This window comes from Mustela erminea, chromosome 14 (genome assembly GCF_009829155.1).
Source record: "Mustela erminea isolate mMusErm1 chromosome 14, mMusErm1.Pri, whole genome shotgun sequence".
In the NCBI taxonomy this organism is placed as follows: Eukaryota; Metazoa; Chordata; class Mammalia; order Carnivora; family Mustelidae; genus Mustela; species Mustela erminea.
In genome coordinates, this window is record NC_045627.1 from 67,670,208 (window position 1) to 67,688,896 (window position 18,689).

The 18,689-nt window shown below is 41.5% G+C and overlaps 1 protein-coding gene across 8 annotated transcripts in view; it reads left to right on the forward strand.

Moving 5' to 3' along the window:
* The window catches only part of CFAP58 (cilia and flagella associated protein 58), a 119,239-nt gene that overhangs the window by 12,965 nt on the left and 87,585 nt on the right, over positions 1–18,689 (forward strand). For 6 of the 8 annotated variants that reach the window (XM_032312026.1, XM_032312027.1, XM_032312024.1 and 3 more), the window contains 2 exons: positions 14,920–15,201; positions 17,592–17,740. In XM_032312026.1, coding sequence (XP_032167917.1) covers positions 15,058–15,201; positions 17,592–17,740 — 293 coding nt within the window. In that variant the 5' untranslated portion in view covers positions 14,920–15,057. Of the gene's footprint in view, positions 1–1,900; positions 2,098–14,919; positions 15,202–17,591; positions 17,741–18,689 lie in introns of those variants that run through there. The other 2 variants (XM_032312030.1, XM_032312023.1) reach the window with 2 other exon arrangements.

An 18,689-nucleotide genomic window follows, 5' to 3' on the forward strand; every position in this document is an offset into this window, starting at 1 on the left:
AAAACCTTTATGGCCTTGGGGTTGTTGAGAAGGACTTGTTAAATTATCTGAAAGGGCATATAAAAAGGAAAAAAAAAGATGAAGGGCTACAAAATGAAGGATTATTATCTTCAGCCAAGTTTCTAGTCTTTGAAAGTAGATTAATGTCCAGACTTTGCAAAGTCCTCTTGCAAATCAAATCAAAAAGAAAAAGAGCAATTGAAAAATAGACAAAGGCTATAAATAGACAATTCACAGAAGGTGACCGCATGTAGCTTATGGATATGTGAAGAAATGTTCAATTTTACTAGTAGTTAGAGAGATGCAAAGTAAAACAAAAATATGTTGACATTACTTCCATGATAATTGACAGAATTTATCAAATTGGCTAATTAGATGAATCAGGATTTGTAAGGCACTTAGAATAGTATCTGGCACTTAGTAAACACCATGTGAGTGTTTATGAATAAACTACCAAGCGCTGGCAAGGATGGGAGTGGGGGGACAGAAACCCTTATACTATGCAGTGGAGCATAGTATAAGGCAGTAATTCTGGGGTGTGATCCAGCAGTACTTGGTGAAGGTAAGTACCCAGGACTTCTTCCAGGCTACAAGGCACCATTTGTTCCATTGGAAAATAGTGTCCACCACTAAGCAGATGAATTTTGAAAAGGCATACCCACTGGATGGTTATAGTCTTCTAGGTTCATGACTTGTCTGGGAACAGAGCTTTTGTGGGAAGAAAACGGCACGTCTTCCTTCAGCAGGACACATGACATAGCAAAGATAGGAACTGTGTTCCAGCCCCCACAGGCCCCCTGGCTGGATGTCTTTGTACGGGACAGATTGCGTAACCCATCGCAGTGGCCCTTTGCATCCCCTTTAACTTTACCAGTCTCATCCCTGGACATATATTTCCTAGGAATTGCATGTAGGTCCATAAAAGATCAGGGACAAGGATGATTATCGTTCCTCTGTTTGTGGTATCAGAGAGGTGGAGGGGACGTTGGTATCCATTTGGGGAATGGAAGTCACAGTGTGGATGTCCAATATGGAATCCTAGGCAGCAATCAGAAGTGATAAGCTAGGATTGCAATAAAAACAGCAAAAGGACAGATCTGAAAAAAGAACATGGAGTGAAAAAAAGTAGAAAATAAGGTGATCCGTAAGTCCAATATCATCGTCAAACATTTAAAAAATAAACTAATAAAAGTGTATACACTTTTCAAGAATACATATCCATGCATAGTAGCCTGAATAGCTATGGGACTGAGGAGAGGTGGCAGTAAGGCTGGGAATAAAGGGAAATGATAATACTAGAGAGGGGTCTTCCACGTTTCAAGGCAAAGCTGTTTACTCCAGTTGGCGGAGAGGGAGAAGATCTGGTCTTGAGAAAAGAGCCCCAGATGAAAGGTAGCTTTTCACGGTGTGGCTCCACATCGGTTTTCCTAGAGTGCTACGAGGCTGCACCCTGTTCTTCTCACCACTGGTGACTAAACTCTTTGAAAGCAGGGTCTGTGTCTTCTCTGCCTTACTTTCCCCTCTGTGTGTTGCACACAGAAGCTGCTTCATTAGAGTTGAATTAGAACTCAATCTGAGATTATTTCTTGTTCCTGCGACCGAATCTTTGTCACAGAGAGCAGAGTGGCTGCCGGTCCTTCCAGAAACCTCTGATCTACATTTCCATCTAAGCGTTGGTCCTACGTGGGCCCTAGCGTCCCCGGGGATCTGCCCCACTGCCCTCTCTCCCTAGCGCCTCATAAACGGACCTTGAGATTCCCCCAAGCCTCTCGGGTGCCCCGCCCCTTCCCATCCTTGGTTCCGCCCCATTCGGGATAATTTGCATATGCCTCTAAGAGACCCAGCCCAGGTGCCCGCCCCACAGGCTCCGCCCCTTTCAGTCCTAGGGTTCCCTAGAGGGCGTGGCGGTTGCCAGGCGACGGGAAGACGCGCCGAGCGCCGGGTTTCTGCCCCACCTCCCGGACTGGATACAAATAACGCCGCGCCCTTTTAGACGCTGGGGGAAGTGCACAGCCCCTTCCTCAGACTCGGGCCCAGTTTCTGCGATTACCACAGCAGCCTCTGAGGCCACCCCCAGAGAGCGTCAGGATGGCCGAGGTCAGGAGTCAGTGCCCCTCTCTCTGTCGTGTCTCGCTCGACTCCTCTCCATCGTCCTTTTCTACTATCCACTTGTCCCCTGTCACATCCACTGATCCCAGCATTCCCGGCCATCAACATCCTATTCCCCTTCGGCAGCCTTACCCCACCCCTCTGTCTGGATGGTTCTGGCCCCTTTACCTCTCCTTCGGTTGGGTAGGCACACCCCACCCCCACTCTTAAAATTGGCGCTGTGTCATACATAGTATGAAATTCATGAGTTCCCAGACTCGCGCATGACAGGCGCCCACCCCTAGATTTTGAACCATTAGGCGACAGGCACCACCCAATGGAGAGAGACGCACTGACTGGGGGCACCTGGAGGAAGGCTTCACAGATACTCACTGTCACCCTTATTCACTGATCTTTGTCCACCTGTCACACCATGATTCCTTATCATCTGATCACCTGCTGTGACACATTAAGCTCTTCACTCATTGCCAATGCCCTGTCATTGACCACTATGTTAAATCTTGTAGCGTCATACATCCCCCCACTTTGTAGTACACCCCATCTTCAGCCTCATGGATGAGGGGTCATTTCTGCAGTCCTTTATTGACCATTTGTCCATTAACACCCTCATTTGTAATTTGGACAACCTTCAGTCCCTGTCACCACATGCTGGTCACAGTCCCCATTCACCATGGTCCCACCCTATTCCTCCATCACCCCGTTAGAGTTATAGACGAGTCCTCCCTCATCTCACCTGTCACAGGCTCAGTCCCAACCAGGATCAGCTACATAATTGGTGCGGCTCAATGAAAAATGAAAATACAGAGCCCCTTGTTAACAAATTAAGAATTTCAAAATGAGACAGCAGAGTATTAAACCAAGGGTGGAGCTTATTGGGAGGGGCCCTGTGCACCCTCACAGGTTGTGCACCCACCAGAAGCCTGGTTCCCGCTTCTCTCATCGCCATCATGCCCCCATTCTATTCTACTTCCTTCTATCTCTTCTACACCATTCACGTCCCTCATCATTCCATCTCCTCTCCCACATCTATTTCCCCCTTATAAGCACCATCTTCCTTTGGGCAAATCTCCCTCCTTCCCTTAATACACAATCCCCTTCCCACCCTCCTCCTCTTCACTCCTGGGTTCCTCACTCTCCTGTCCCTCTCACCTCCACACAGTGCTGGCCACCACACTCACCCTGTTACCCTCACTCATTCATGTCCCTTTCCTCCTCATCTCCTCCTCCTGTTCCTTCTAGCTCTCCTTTATTTGTCCCTTTAAAAAAATTAACATATAATGTTTTGTTTGCCCAGGGGTACAGGTCTGTGAATTGTCAGGCTTACACACTTTACAGCACTCACCATAGCACATACCCTCCCCAGTGTCCATAATGCAACCACCCTCTTCATACCCTCCTCCTCCCAGCAACCCTCAGTTTGTTTTGTGAGATTAAGAGTCTCTTATGCTTTGTCTCCCTCCCAATCCCATCTTGTTTCATTTTTTTCCTCCCCTACTTCCCAACCCCCCCCAACTTTGCCTCTCATATTCTTCATATCCGGGAGCTCATATGATAATTGTCTTTCTCTGATTGACTTAATTTCACTCAGCATAATTCCCTCTAGTACCATCCATGTCGTTGCAAATGGCAAGATTTCATTTCTTTTGATGGCGGCATAGTATTCCATTGTGTGTGTGTGTGTGTGTGTGTGTGTGTGTGTGTGTGTGTGTGTGTGTGTATACCACATCTTCTTTATCCATTCATCTGTGGATGGACATCAAGGTTCTTTCCATAGTTTGGCTATTGTGGACATTGCTGCTATAAACATTTGGGTGCATGTGCCCCTTCTGATCACTACATTTGTATCTTTAGGGTAAATACCCAATAGTGTGATTGCTGGGTCGTAGGGTAGCTCTATTTTCAACTTTTTGAGGAACCTCCATACAGTTTTCCAGAGTGGCTGCACCAGCTTGCATTCCCAGCAACACTGTAGGAGGGTTCCCCTTTCTCCGCGTCCCCGCCGGCATCTGTCATTTCCTGACTTGTTAATTTTAGCCATTCTGACTGGTGTGAGGTGGTATCTCATTGTGGTTTTGATTTGTATTTCCCTGATGCCGAGTGATGTGGAGCACTTTTTCATGTGTCTGTTGGCCATCTGGATGTCGTCTTTGCAGAAATGTCTGTCCATGTCCTCTGCCCATTTCTTGATTGGATTAGTTGTTCTTTGGGTGTTGAGTTTGTTAAGTTCTTTATAGATTTTGGATACTAACCCTTTATCTGATATGTCATTTGTGAGTATTTTCTCCCATTCTGTCAGTTGTCTTTTGGTTTTGTTGACTGTTTCCTTTGCTGTGCAAAAGCTTTTGATCCTGAAGAAATCCCAATATTTCATTTTTGCCCTTCCTCCTCTTGCCTTTGGCGATGTTTCTAGGAAGAAATTGCTGCAGCTGAGGTCAAAGAGGTTGCTGCCTGTGTTCTCCTCAAGGATTTTGATGGATTCCTGTCTCACATTGAGGTCTTTCATCTATTTTTGTGTGTGGTGTAAGGAAATGATCCTGTTTCATTCTTCTGCATGTGGCTATATAATTTTCTCAACACCATTTGTTGAAGAGACTGTCTTTTTTCCAATGGACATTCTTGACTGCTTTGTCAAAGATTAGTTGACCATATTATTGAGAGTCTATTTTTGGGCTCTCTATTCTGTTCCATTAATCTCTATGTCTGTTTTTGTGCCAGAACCATACTGTATTGATAATGACAGCTTTGTAATAGAGCTTGAAGTCTAAAATTATGATGCCACCAACTTTGGCTTTCTTTTTCAACATTCCTCTGGCTATTCGAAGTCTTTTCTGGTTCCAAATAAATTTTAGGATTATTTGTTCCATTTCTTTGAAAAAGATTGGTGGTATTTTGATAGAAATTGCATTAAACATGTAGATTGCTTTAGGTAGCATAGACATTTTCACATTTGTTCTTCCAATCCATGAGCATGGAGCACTTTTCCATTTCTTTGTGTCTTCCTCAGTTTCTTTCATGAGTACTTTATAGTTTTCTGAGTACAGATTCTTTGCCTCTTTGGCTAGGTTTATTCCTAGGTATCTTATGGTTTTGGGTGCAATTTTAAATGGGATCGACTCCTTAATTTCTTTTTCTTCTATCTTCTTGTTGGTGTATAGAAATGCAACTGATTTCTGTGCATTGATTTTATATCCTGACACTTTACTGAATTCCTGTACAAGTTCTAGCAGATTTGGAGTGGGGTCTTTTGGGTTTTCCACATAAAGTATCATATCATAAGTTTGACTTATTTGCCGATTTGGATGCCTTTAATTTCTTTTTGTTGTCTGATTGCTGAGGCTAGGACTTCTAGTACTATGTTGAATAGCAGTGGGTGATAATGGACATCCCTGCCGTGTTCCTGACTTTAGTGGAAAAGCTCTCAGTTTTTCTCCATTGAGAATGATATTCTCTGTGGGTTTTTCATAGATGGCTTTGATGTTATTGAGGTGTGTACCCTCTATGCCTACACTTTGAAGAGTTTTGATCAAGAAAGCTTGCTCTACTATGTCAAATGCTTTTTCAGCATCTATTGAGAGTATTATATGGTTCTTGTTCTTTCTTTTATTAATTTATTGTATCACATTGATTGATTTGCGGATGTTGAACCAACCTTGCAGTCCAGGAATAAATCCCACTGGGTCGTGGTGAATAATCCATTTAATGTACTGTTGGATCCTATTGGCTAGTATTTTGGTGAGAATTTTTGCATCTATGTTCAACAAGGATATTGGTCTCTAATTCTCCTTTTTGATGGGGTCTTTGTCTGGTTTGGGATCAAGGTGATGCTGGCCTCATAAAATGAGTTTGGAAGTTTGCCTTCCATTTCTATTTTTTGGGACAGTTTCAGGAGAATAGGTATTAATTCTTCTTTAAATGTTTAGTAGAATTCCCCTGGGAAGCCTTCTGGCCCTGGGCCAATCTCCTTACTGGTTATGGGTCTGTTCAGGTTTTCTATTTCTTCCTGGTTCAGTTTTGGTAGTTTATACGTCTCTAGGAATATATCTATATCTTCCAGATTGTCAAATTTGCTGGCATATAGTTGCTCATAATATATTCTTATAATTGTTTGTATTTCTTTGGTGTTGGTTGTGATCTCTTCTCTTTCATTCATGATTTTATTATTTGGGTCCTTTCTCTTTTCTCTTTGATAAGTCTAGCCAGGGGTTTATCAGTCTTACTAATTCTTTCAAAGAACCAGCTCTTAGTATCGTTGATTTGTTCTCCTGTTCTTCAGTTTCTATTTCATTGATTTCTGCTCTGATCTTTATTATTTCTCTTATACTGCTGGATTTAGGCCTTCTTTGCTGTTCTTCCTCCAACTCCTTTAGGTGTAGGGTTAGGTTGTATATTTGAGACATTTCTTGTTTCTTGAGAAAGGCTTGTATCACTACATACTCTCCTCTCAGGACTGCCTTTGCTGAGTCCCACAGATTTGAAAACACAGTCGTGTTTTCATTATCATTTGTTTCCATGAATTTTTTCAATTCTTCTTTAATTTCCTGGTTATACCATTCATTTAGTAGGATGCTCTTTAGCCTCCATGTATTTGGGTTCTTTCCAACTTTCCTCTTGTGATTGAGTTCTAGCTTCAGAGCATTGTGGTCTGAAAATATGCAGGCAATGATCCCAATCTTTTGGTACCGGTTGAGACCTGATTTGTGACCCAGAATGTGATCTATTCTGGACAATGTTCCATGTGCACTAGAGAAGAATGTGTATTCTGTTGCTTTGGGATGGAAAGTTCTGAATATATCTGTGATGTCCATCTGGTTCAGTGTGTCATTTAAGGCCTTTATTTCCTTGTTGATCTTTTGCTTGGATGATCTGTCCATATCAGTGTGGGAGGGTGTTAAAACACCCTAGTATTACTGTATTATTGTCAATGTGTTTCTTTGATTTTGTTATTAATTGGTTTATATAGTTGGCTGCTCCTATGTTAGGGGCATAGATATTTAAAATTGTTAGATCTTCTTGTTGGGCAGACCCTTTGCGTATATATAATGCCCTTTCTCATCTCTTATTATAGTCTTTGGCTTGAAATCTAACGTATCTGATATAAAGATTGCCACCCCAGCTTTCTTTTGATGTCCATTAGCATGGTAAATTATTTTCCAGCCCCTCACTTTAAATCTGGAGGTTTCTTTGGGTCTAAAATGAGTTTCTTGTAGGCAGTATATTGATGGGTCTCATTTTTTTAATCCATTCCGATACCCTGTGTCTTTTGATTGGGGCATTTAGCCCATTTACATTCAGGGTAACTATTGAAAGATATGAATTTAGTGCCATTGTATTGCCTGTAAAGTGACTGTTCCTGTATATTGTTTCTGTTTTTATCTGGTCTACTGCTTTTACGTTCTCTCTTTGCTTAGAGGACCCCTTTCAATATTTCCTTCAGGGCTTGTTTGGTGTTTACAAATTCTTTTAGTTTTTGTTTGTCTTGGAAGCTTTTTATCTCTCCTTCTATTTTCAGTGATAGCCTAGCTGATACAGTATTCTTGGCTGCATGTTTTTCTCATTTAGTGTTCTGAATATAACATGCCAATTCTTTCTGGTCTGCCAGGTCTCTGTGGATAAGGCTGCTGCCAATCTAATATTTCTACCTTTATATGTTACAGACTTCTTGTCCCGAGCTGCTTTCAGGATTTTCTCTTTGTCACTAAGAGTTGTAAGTTTTACTGTTATATGCCTGGGTGTGAGCCTATTTTTATCATTTTGAGGAGAGATCCCTGTGCCTCCTGGATTTTGATGCTTGTTCCCTTTGCCATGTTAGGGAAATTCTATACTATAATTTGCTCCAATATACCTTCTGCCCCCCTCTCTCTTTCTTGTTCTTTGGAATCCCAATTATTCTAATGTTGTTTCATTTTATCGTATCACTTATCTCTTGAATTCTCCCCTTGTGGTCCAGTAGTTGTTTGTCTCTCTTTTGCTCAGCTTCTTTCTTCTCCATCATTTGGTCTTCTATATCACTAATTATCTCTTCTGCCTCATTTAACCTAGCAGTATGAGCCTCCATTATTGATTGCATCTCATTAATAGCTTTTTTGATTTCAGCTTGGTTAGATTTTAGTTCTTTTACTACTCCAGAAAGGGCTTTTATTTCTCCAGAGAGGGTTTCTCTAATATCTTCCATGCCTTTTTTGAGCCCAGCTAGCACCTTGAGAATTGTCATTCTGAACTCTAGATATGACATATTACCAGTGTCTGTATTGATTAGGTCCCTAGCCTTTGGTACTGCCTCTTGTTCTTTTTTTGGTGGTGAATTTTTCCACCTTGTCCTTTTATCCAGATGAGAATATATGAATGAAGGAATAAAATACCAAAAGGGTGGCAAAGACCCTGAAACATGTACACTAACAAAATCAGAAGAGACCCCAAATCAAGGGCAGAAGAAAAGGGGTAAAAAGAAGTTTAAAAAAAGTTAAAAATATATATATATATTAGACTGGTGAGTAGAACAGAGCCACCCACTTGATTTTGGATGTATTTTGGTCTCTTAGAAGAAACTACCTCCCAAAATTTTAAAGAAACACACACACAGGGGCGCCTGGGTGGCTCAGTGGGTTAAAGCCTCTGCCTTCGGCTCAGGTCATGATCCCAGGGTCCTGGGATCGAGCTCCGCATCGGGCTCTCTGCTCAGCAGGGAGCCTGCTTCCTCCTCTCTCTCTGCCTGTCTCTCTGCCTCCTTGTGATCTCTGTCTGTCAAATAAATAAATAAAATCTTTAAAAAAAAAAAAAAGAAACACACACACACACACACACATAAAAATAAGGGTAAACACAATGAAGGGATGGAATATGACTGTAAAGATGAAAATTTAAAAAAAATTATAAAAAAGGAATTGATAAGATAAGTTGGTTGGAAAAAGAAAGAAAAAGAATGTGGAGAGAATTTGCTGAGGCTGAGACTAGAACACAGCCCTGTGCTAGATATAGGGTATATTTTGATCCATTAGAAGAAATTGTATCCCAGAATTTTTTAGAAGAAAAACCCTATACGTATTCAAAAAATAAAATTAGATACAATGAAGGACAAAATATGACTATAATAATGATGGTTTAAAAAGTTTTTTTTTAAGAAAGGTATTGTTAAGATAAACAGTTAAAAACATTAAAAGAGGAAAGAGGAAAAGTTAAAAAAATAGAATAAGAAAAAAATAAAATTCAAAAAGTTTAATTAACTTTGTAAGACTAAAGAATCATGGGGAGAAAGCCATGAATGCCATGAATTCCATGCTTTGCTTTCCCCTCCTCTGGAACTCCACTATTCTCCTTGATCAGTGAACTTGGTCTTGACTGGATGTTCTTGCTGATCTTCTGGGAGAGGAGCTTGTTGCAGTGATTCTCAAACGTCTGTGACCGAGGCGGAATTGCACCGCCCTGGCCAGAGGCTGGGCTAAGTAATTTGCTCAGGTTCCCTCTCAGGAGCTTTTGTTCCCTGAGGGCTTTCTGTAGAGCTCTGGAGGACAGGAATGAAAATGGTGGCCTTCCAGTCTCTGGCCCAGTGGGGCCCAGAGGGGGAGCTCAGGGCCCCACTCCTCAGTGCAACCTCGGAGAAAAGTGCTCAGTCACTCCCGTCTCCCTGGTCTCCGGCTGCTCACCTGGCCTGTGACTGAGCATTTCTGTCTCTGGCACACGGCCCCATTTATAGTCTCCAAACCCAGCAGATTCCTGCTGCTCTGCTATTCTGGTGGAGGAAGGTGGGTCTCCCCAGATCTGCCACTTGTGGGGTCCCTGCTCAAAGAACAGTGGTCCAACTGTGCCGTGGATCATGGTTTAAGGTGACCCCAAGCTGAGAGCTCACTCCTCGGCTCTGTCTCTCTATTTGGCTTCTCCACTTCGATACCTGGGAGCTCTGCTACACTCAGACATCCCCTATCCTTCTGTGACCCCACAGGACCTGAGACCACAGTGTTCCTGGGAGGGCTCCACCCCTGCTGAGCCTCTGGAGTGATGTCCCTCAGTGGAGCAGACTTCTAAAAGTCTGGATTTTGTGCTTCCTTGCTCTGCCGCTTGCTGGGAGCCGGCCCCTTCCCCCGCAGTCTATCTTCCCATTGCTTTGAATTCACTTCTTCACATGTCCTGCCTTTCAGAAAGTGGTCGATTTTCTGTTTCTAGAATTGCTGCTCTTCTTCTCTTCAATCTCGTGTTGGGTTTGTAGGTGTTTGGAATGGTTTGGTAACTATCTAGCTGAACACCTGCTGTCATCTCAGTCTGCTACTCGTCTGCCATCTTGACTCTTCTAGTATTTGTCTCTTTATTTGCTTTTGAGCATTCCCTCCTTTTCTCCCTTGCCAATTATCTTGGTTTATTTCATTCTTTTTCATTCTTCACACATAAGCCGTAGATAACAACATCAATTATTATTTCCCGGTTTCCCTTCCCCTTCATGATCTCTCATTTCTTCTCTTCTTCTATTTTTCTTCTCACTCAATGTCAGTTAGGTTTTCCTCATTTCTGCTTCCACAAGCCTCTATTAACACTCTGGCCTCATTTATCACTGTAGGTCTCCTGTCTTTTTTCCTTGTTGTTGTCCCACTGATTGGTATTCCCGGTGCCTAACACAGTGCCTGGTAGATAGTAAATGCTCACAAGATAGGTAAAGCCTGTAGGAGGCAGCAACGTAAGGAATGAACAGCCCTCCCACAGGGAATTGTAGCATTAATAGTTGATGGGTTATGTTTTCAGATAATGCAAGTAAGGAATTTGATACCTGCCATAAAATGGGTTCAAAATTCTACAAGGGACCTATAGGAAGATGGAATTACTCCCAGCAGCCAGAAAGAAAGCAAATTTCCTTAAGGAGGAAAGCAAATTTCTTTGATTAGCGGTAAAGTGTTGATGTTGAAGCTCTTTTTAAGGTAGAATACCAAAGTATAATGTTGCATACATAAATAAGGCCTTTCAAACTTTATCAGTTCCAAAGTCTTGAGTGGGTCTGTGTGGTCTACAGATTAATCCACTCCATTGCCTTTAGAATTCCAGTCAAGGACTCCAGTCCATCCTTAATTCCATGTCTAGTCTTCTCTTTCCATCTCCCTGTCATGGTTCTTACATGTTAGCCAACTTGAAGGAACACCATAGTTCATTTCTGACTGATTCGTGTTAAAATGGTGCTTCCAAAATAGATACCATTAAATTCTCTGACAGTCAGACACCACCTGGTTATTGGTCACAGCTCAGAGACTATTTTTGCTGTGCTTTTGGTAATGGTATATTTTTGAAATGACAATATGAACAAATCTCATAAAAATACTTTTTAAAAACTTTTCTTTCTTTGATATTTTTTCATTCCTGTGCTAAGTGCCAGGTGTACAGGGAAAACCTAGTCTGAAAACAAATCATTAGCTAGCGATCAAGTGTTGACATTAATACCATTTACAGGGATAGAGTTGAGAACATGGCCGTGATACATTTTGGTGTGTGCTCATGTTTAGCATCAACAAGGGGAAAACACAGGGCAGCAGCAGCACCACATTTTCTTAATACAATTTTTCTCTTCTTTGTGGAATTGCTATATTGTGGTATTGGCAATAGCTGTTTCTAGTTAGGAAGAAAGCCACTGTTGAGTTTAACGTTAGTACTAATGTTACTATACAAATTGTAATAGATTTGCTTGTTACTCCATATCTATTTTAAGATGTGGATTCTTTTGCTTGGGTGTCATCTTTGGAAATCAACAGTACAAGTGTTTTTGAAAACCAAAAATATGGGGCGCCTGGGCGGCTCAGTGGGTTAAGGCCTCTGCTTTCGGCTCAGGTCGTGATCCCAGGGTCCTGGGATCCAGCCCAACGTCACGCTCTCTGCTCAGCAGGTAGCCTGCTTCCTCCTCTCTCTGTGCCTGCCTCTCTGCCTACTTGTAATCTTTCTCCATCAAATAAATAAATAAAATATTAAAAAAAAAAAGAAAACCAATAATATGTAGACTTGTAACTGTCCGTCAGAACAATGTACTGACCAAACATGCTTGAACACGTAACAACAACAGGCCTCTGGGGGAGAGGATGATATACACAGTCCTTGCAGCCGAGCAGCTGGGAATGCCCGGCCCCCTCAATTGGAGGCAGCCTGCTTCTTTTTTCTGTTATCTCCCCTTCTCCAGAGATCACCTGTAGTTAATCAGATGATTCCTTAAAATGCGTTTACCAATCCTATACTGCTTGATCAGGCATATCTTGTTTATCTATAATCTCCTTCGACTCATTTGTTGATTATTATCTTGTATCTAATAAATACAGGACTGAGGAGTTGTTCTGGGTGGCAGTTTCCTCAACTGCCGACCCCTGCTCCCATTCTCTTGAAGCTGAATTGTTTGTACCTCATTCTTCTCCCGGGTGCTGTTGGAAAGCAGCATAGGCTTTCTCTATATTGGGCAATACAGGCTTGTCAAGGCAGAACGTAAACAAGATTGCTTACCCTAAATCTGCAGGATGAATTTAAATTTTACTTTATTTTGGGGATTAGAGAAATCATCTCAGTTGATTTCTTTGATTAGCGATAGAGTGTTGATGTTGAAGCTCTTTTTAGGGTAGAATACCAAAGCATAATGTTGCATACATAAATAAGGCCTTTCAAACTTTATCAGTTCCAAAGTCTTGAGTGGGTCTGCGTGGTCTACAGATTAATCTACTCCACTGCCTTTAGAATTCCACTCAAGGACTCCAGTCGGTCCTTAACTCCCTGTCTAGTCTTCTCTTTCTGTCTCCTTGTCATAGTGCTTACACGTTAACCAACTTGAGCTTCTTAACCAGTCTCAAATCCTGGATATTTGCTGGGCCCTGAGCACTTGTTCAGGCTTCACAGTGGGCCAGGCATAACTTTTCTCTCCATATTCACTTGTGAAAATTTCGCTCTTCCTTCTGGGGCTGCTCAAATAACACCTTCTTAAGGAAATTTGCTTTCATTCTGGCTGCTGGGAGTAATTCCATCTTCCTATAGGTCCCTTGTAGAATTTTGAACCCATTTTATGGCAGGTATCAAATTCCTTACTTGCATTATCTGAAAACATAACCCATCAACTATTAATGCTACAATTCCCTGTGGGAGGGCTGTTTATTTCTTACCTTACTGCCTCCTACAGGCTCCCTCATGCCAACTTACACACAACAAATGTTCAGTAAGCATTCGCTGAATAAATAAGTATATTAACCATCCCCATTCTTTGTTATTATTGTGCTGCGCCTAACAAGAAGAAGGTGTCTTAGTCTGCTAGGCCTGTACAGAGTGCTGTAAACTGGCTTAACATAGTTGAGAATTTTCCTTTCGCAGTTCTGGAGGCTATAAGGCTGCAGTCAGGGTGTTGGCAGGACCACGCTTTCTCTGAGACCCTAAGCAAAATCCTTCCTTGCCTCTTCCCTGGCTTCTGATGGTAGATAGCCGTCCTTAGCTTTCCTTGGCTTGTAGCTGCCTCAGTCTAATCCCCATGTCTGTCTTTGCGTGGTGTTTTCCTGTGTTTGTGTCTCTGTCCAAATCCTACTCCCTACTTTTCTTTTTAAAATTGAGATATAATTGACATGTGACATTATATTAGTTTTAGGTATACAATATAATGATTTGATATATATATACACACATAGATCTCTCTCTCTCTATATGTATATGTGTATGTATATATATTTTAAAACAATTACCACAATGAATTTATTTATTTATTTAAAGATGTTATTTATTTATTTGACAGAGAAAGATCACAAGTAGGCAGAGATGCAGGCAGAGAGAGGCGGGGGAAGCAGGCTTCCCGCTGAGCAGAGAGCCCGACGTGGGGCTTGATCCCAGGACCCTGGGATCATGACCTGAGCTGAAGGCAGAGGCTTTAACCCACTGAGCCACCCAGGTGCCCCTACCACAATAAATTTAGACATCCCTCACTATGCAGTTATAATTTTCCCTCTTTTTATAAGGAGGCTTATAGGGCCCACCCTACTCCAGTATGACTGCAAGTTAGTGGATTACATATATAATGACTCTACTTCCAAACAAGGTCACATTTATAGGCACTGGGGGGTAGAACTTCAACATAACTTTCTGGGGGACAAATTTAACCCTTAACACTAGAGAAATGAAAATTCTGTCATAACTGGTTCCCAGGTTCTCCTTAAAGTCATAGCCACATATGTTTGAATTACATCTGTATGTCTGGGCTTTAAAAAAAAATGTTGTCTAGCTGAGCGTGGGAAGCAAATCTGGAGAAGGCCTGTGAGCGTGGCATGGGGCATCTCAATACACCTGTGGAGGGCACCTCCTTATTTATTTTAAAAGATAAGAACGATGGAATATCTTTTTGGAGACTACTCCATATTTCAGATGGGGTTCATTGTCAGTGTGTGTGATTTCATGGGATTGACACCAAAATCTCCTTATAACTGACCAGGAGGTGCCATGGCTTTCTGCTGCAGTCCTGGGGGCAATAAGAAGCAAGATGAAGTGAAAACAAATCAGGGCTTGGCGTAATCATAGTAGCTTTCAAAATTTATTGCGTGCCTCCTGTTTGCCAGGCATGTGGTCAAGTGTTCAATGTGAATGATCCTATTTAATTCGCTCTTCGACACCACTATTTTATATATATATATATATATATATATAATATTATAAACATTATTATCCTAACATGTGTACATATATACATGCATCAGGGGATGAACAAGATGTCTTGTCAGGGGCTTTTATTTTCCTTTGGTGAGGTCTTGTATTCATAGCTAATAATAGCACTCCCCGAATAGGAATGGTGTTTCACGTTGCAATACTCATTCCTCTCCCTGATCTTGTGCACAGGAAAAGAGTGAAAAGCTAGCGCTGGAAGAAACTGCCTATGAAGAAATCGAAAGGGATTTTCAGGATGTTCTCAGTGAACTTTCAGGGGACAAAAGTCTGGATAAATTTCGAATTGAATATGAGAAGCTTCATGCTGTTATGAAAAAGTCTTATGACAATGAAAAGCGTCTGATGGCCAAATGCAGAGAGCTAAACGCAGAGATTGTGGTTAATTCCGCGAAGGTCGCCACTGCCCTGAAGCTCTCCCAGGATGATCAGACCACCATTGCGTCCCTGAAAAAGGTTAGTGCTCTTGTAGAAACGAGCTGAGGCTGAGCTGCCACAAACGCATCCTATATTTAAAACGTCTTCCTTTCCTTGTATTGGCAGCTCTAGGCTGGTAGTAAATGAGTTATTTAGTAAAAATTTACATGATTTATGTATTCATTAAGCCTAGGGAATAAAGTTCATTTTCAAAGGAAATAATTAGCCTGGGTGAATTTCTCGATGCAAAAATAATATAGAACCTTCCTGGCTTGGTTTCTAAGAAATACTGGGTTAGCAAAAAGAATTAGCGGGAAGTAAATGTAATATTAGGGAGCTCTGTATGTCTTGTTTGATATAAGTAGAGTAATTAGATATCTCATGATGATAGCTTGTTAAGGATTTTTTTTAAAGGGATGTTTTAATGTTTTTGCTTTTGTCACTGCTTTAGGAGAAATTACCTTGAGAATTCTTAGATAGTAATTTTTATGATCTTGCTTTCTCCTTGATCCTCCCGGTCCTCATAATGGGAGACCAGGGAGTCAATCTGGGGGATGTTGAGGAACTATGCCTCCATTTTACCCTTTATTTTTTCACTCTCAAGTGTGTTACATTATTTTGAGAGTAAAATGTCAATGTTTCTTGTTGATCTCAGGATGATAAAAGGTTGAGAGATTTTAATTTATAATTAAATTATACACCCAAACCCTGGTGATGAGAAATAACTCATGAACTTTTTAGTTAAGTCCCTCGATATCATACAATGAAACATCACCCGATTTAAATGAATTTCTAAGACCAGTGCAAATTATGACATCTGTTTTCTTAGAAACGACCTTTTTAAAGTGCCATTTTCTCTCTATTGTCATTTTCTTCTTCTTTTTTAAAGATTGTATTCATTTATTCAACAGAGAGAGAGAGAGAGCGAGCATAAGCAGGGGGAGAAGCGGCAGAGGGAGAAACAAACTTGATCCCACAACCCTGACATCATGACCTGAGCCAAAGGCAGACTTTGACTCTGAGATCATGACCTGAACCGAAGGCAGACTTTAACCTTCTGAGCTACCCAGGCACCCCTCATTTTCTTCTTTTTTGCTGAAATCCAGTAAAAATAGACTTTAATTCATCTTATGATGAGATAAAAGTCCCATTTTTTAATTGTAAATTAAAAAACTGGAAATGGAAGTCATGAACAGATAAAAGTATAATTGATGGTTGATGGGGACAAAACTTCATATAATCATAGTTTCATTTAAATATCCTTCATTTGTTTTGCTGAAAATAGTACATATGGTTGCTATAAAAAATACCCCATAAGACTCCTCTCTCTAATGTGATAGCATGAATTTATAGAAATCCTCTCTTCCACTCATTTTATGCCTTGTCAACATGAAACTGGAATATTGTCACCTAGAGCTTATAGGTTCTTACGTGTATAAAGGACTCACATTCCACTGGACAAAATTTTGCAAGAAAATTGAGGGGCAGGGTAAAACGCAAGGCTGTTGCAACATTACTATACTTTGTTTGTTTATTTGAATGGCTGCAGTTCCCTTCTAAGTACTTATGTTAATATTCCACATTGCATTTCATAACAGTAAGATGCCCCAAACTGCATGAGTTGTTTCCACTCCACACAGGGTCATTGTTTTTCCCCTGTAAGCATTTGAAGAGAAGGCCTGGGTGTGGATTTGGGATGGGAATCACCAGGGCTGTTGTGTACAATTTCGTGACAGTGAAGACCACCTTCCTCTGAATTATTCTAAGGCTGACATTGCCATTCAGGACTGCTTACTTGGGACCTGAGATCAAAACAGGTTTTTAAAATTTGGAATCTAACAGGGGCTCCAAATTTAGGACTTGGATCCAGGGCCACTCCTAATTTTTTTTTGCTCCAAAAATATCTGGGCTTGGATAGCACATAAAATTTCATTTTTTTAAAAAAGATTTTATTTATTTATTTGACATAGAGAGAGATCACAAATAGAGAGACAGGGGCTGGGGGGCGGGGAAAGTAGGCTCCCTGCTGAGCAGAGAGCCCGATGCGGGGCTCGATCCCAGGACCCTGAGATCATGACCTGAGCCGAAGGCAGACGCTTAACCCACTGAGCCACCCAGGCACCCCTAAAATTTCATTTTTAATTTCATAAACCTATCTTAACATATTTATTAGAAATATCCTCCTAGTCATAGCGTCCTTGTAGGATATGAGCCAGGACCCCTCCTAAACCTGCTGTTCGGTATTGACTAGTTAATGTTGAGCAATTCAGTAAGTCAATATCAATGAAATGCATAATGTGTAATGTGGAATCCTCTTTTCCCTTAAATGACTACTCTGTTGGAGTTGTTTTATTATTCTCTTTGCTCAGTGTATCTTGCATCTGGATCCTAGTTTGGTTTTTCTCACTGATGTCCTGTGACCCATATAGGAAATTGAAAAGGCCTGGAAGATGGTGGACTCGGCCTATGACAAAGAGCAGAAGGCAAAGGACACGATCCTTGCCCTGAAAGAGGAAATAGTGAACCTCACCAAACTAGTGGAGCAGGGGTCTGGACTGTCCATGGACCAGGATAGCAAGTAGGTGATGGCTTCTTGATGGATGTTGAACTTGCTCTTGTGGAGGCCCCCTTCTTCAGCAGCTGGCGGGGGGCTTGCAGAGTCATCTTGAATGTTCTTTGTGATATAAGAGTTTCCTGCTGTGGTGGTTTCCTGAAGATTGTTTTCCATATAGGGCTTTTTGTTTGTTTGTTTGTTTTTATTGCTCCCTTTCTCCATACCCAAGAATCCTAATTTGTGGTTCCATTAAACTTCTGGCTATGCAGACTTAAGTACTACAATTTCAAAATGAGTAAGTATTTTAGGTTTCGTTCTTTCTTTTGAACTTGTGTGGAATGGTTGCTTTTCTGCTCTGATTTCCAGCTTCTTCCCCAAGCCCCCAACTCCTGTGATTTGTCCCATCACTATCTTTCCTACTTCTCAGGTTCTAGGCCACGCCTTTATTCCTTAAAGCTTCACCTTGTTGATTCTGTCTTCTAAGCATCACTTCTGTCTTTCCCTGCTCCCTAGCAGCAATGCTAATGCCTTGCTTTGGGCCCCATTCTCTGCTGGATTTGGTGATGGATGACTCAATGGTCTCCCCGCCTGTAAGGAGATATCTCCCCTCTGCACCATTTTCCACATATCAGATTTAGGTTGCTGAAACATGTTACCTGTGTGCTTCTACTTCCAGCACATGTTCCAAACACCTTCAATATTTTCCCGTTCCCAAAGGATGCAGTCCAGTCTTGAACATGTCTTTCAGGGCCCTGCATAGATCTGCCCGTCAGCCTTGCCACAGTCCTGTCCAGAAACACCATGCTTGCTTATGGCTCCACACCTTGAACATGGTGTTTTCTATGCCACAAATGCTTTTGCTTCCTTTTGCCACACCAGAAACAACCATGCACCCTTCAAGACCTACCTCAAACACCGTCTTAATTTCATCACTCTCAGTATCTCTGTCTCAACCTTCTTCCCACTCCCAGAA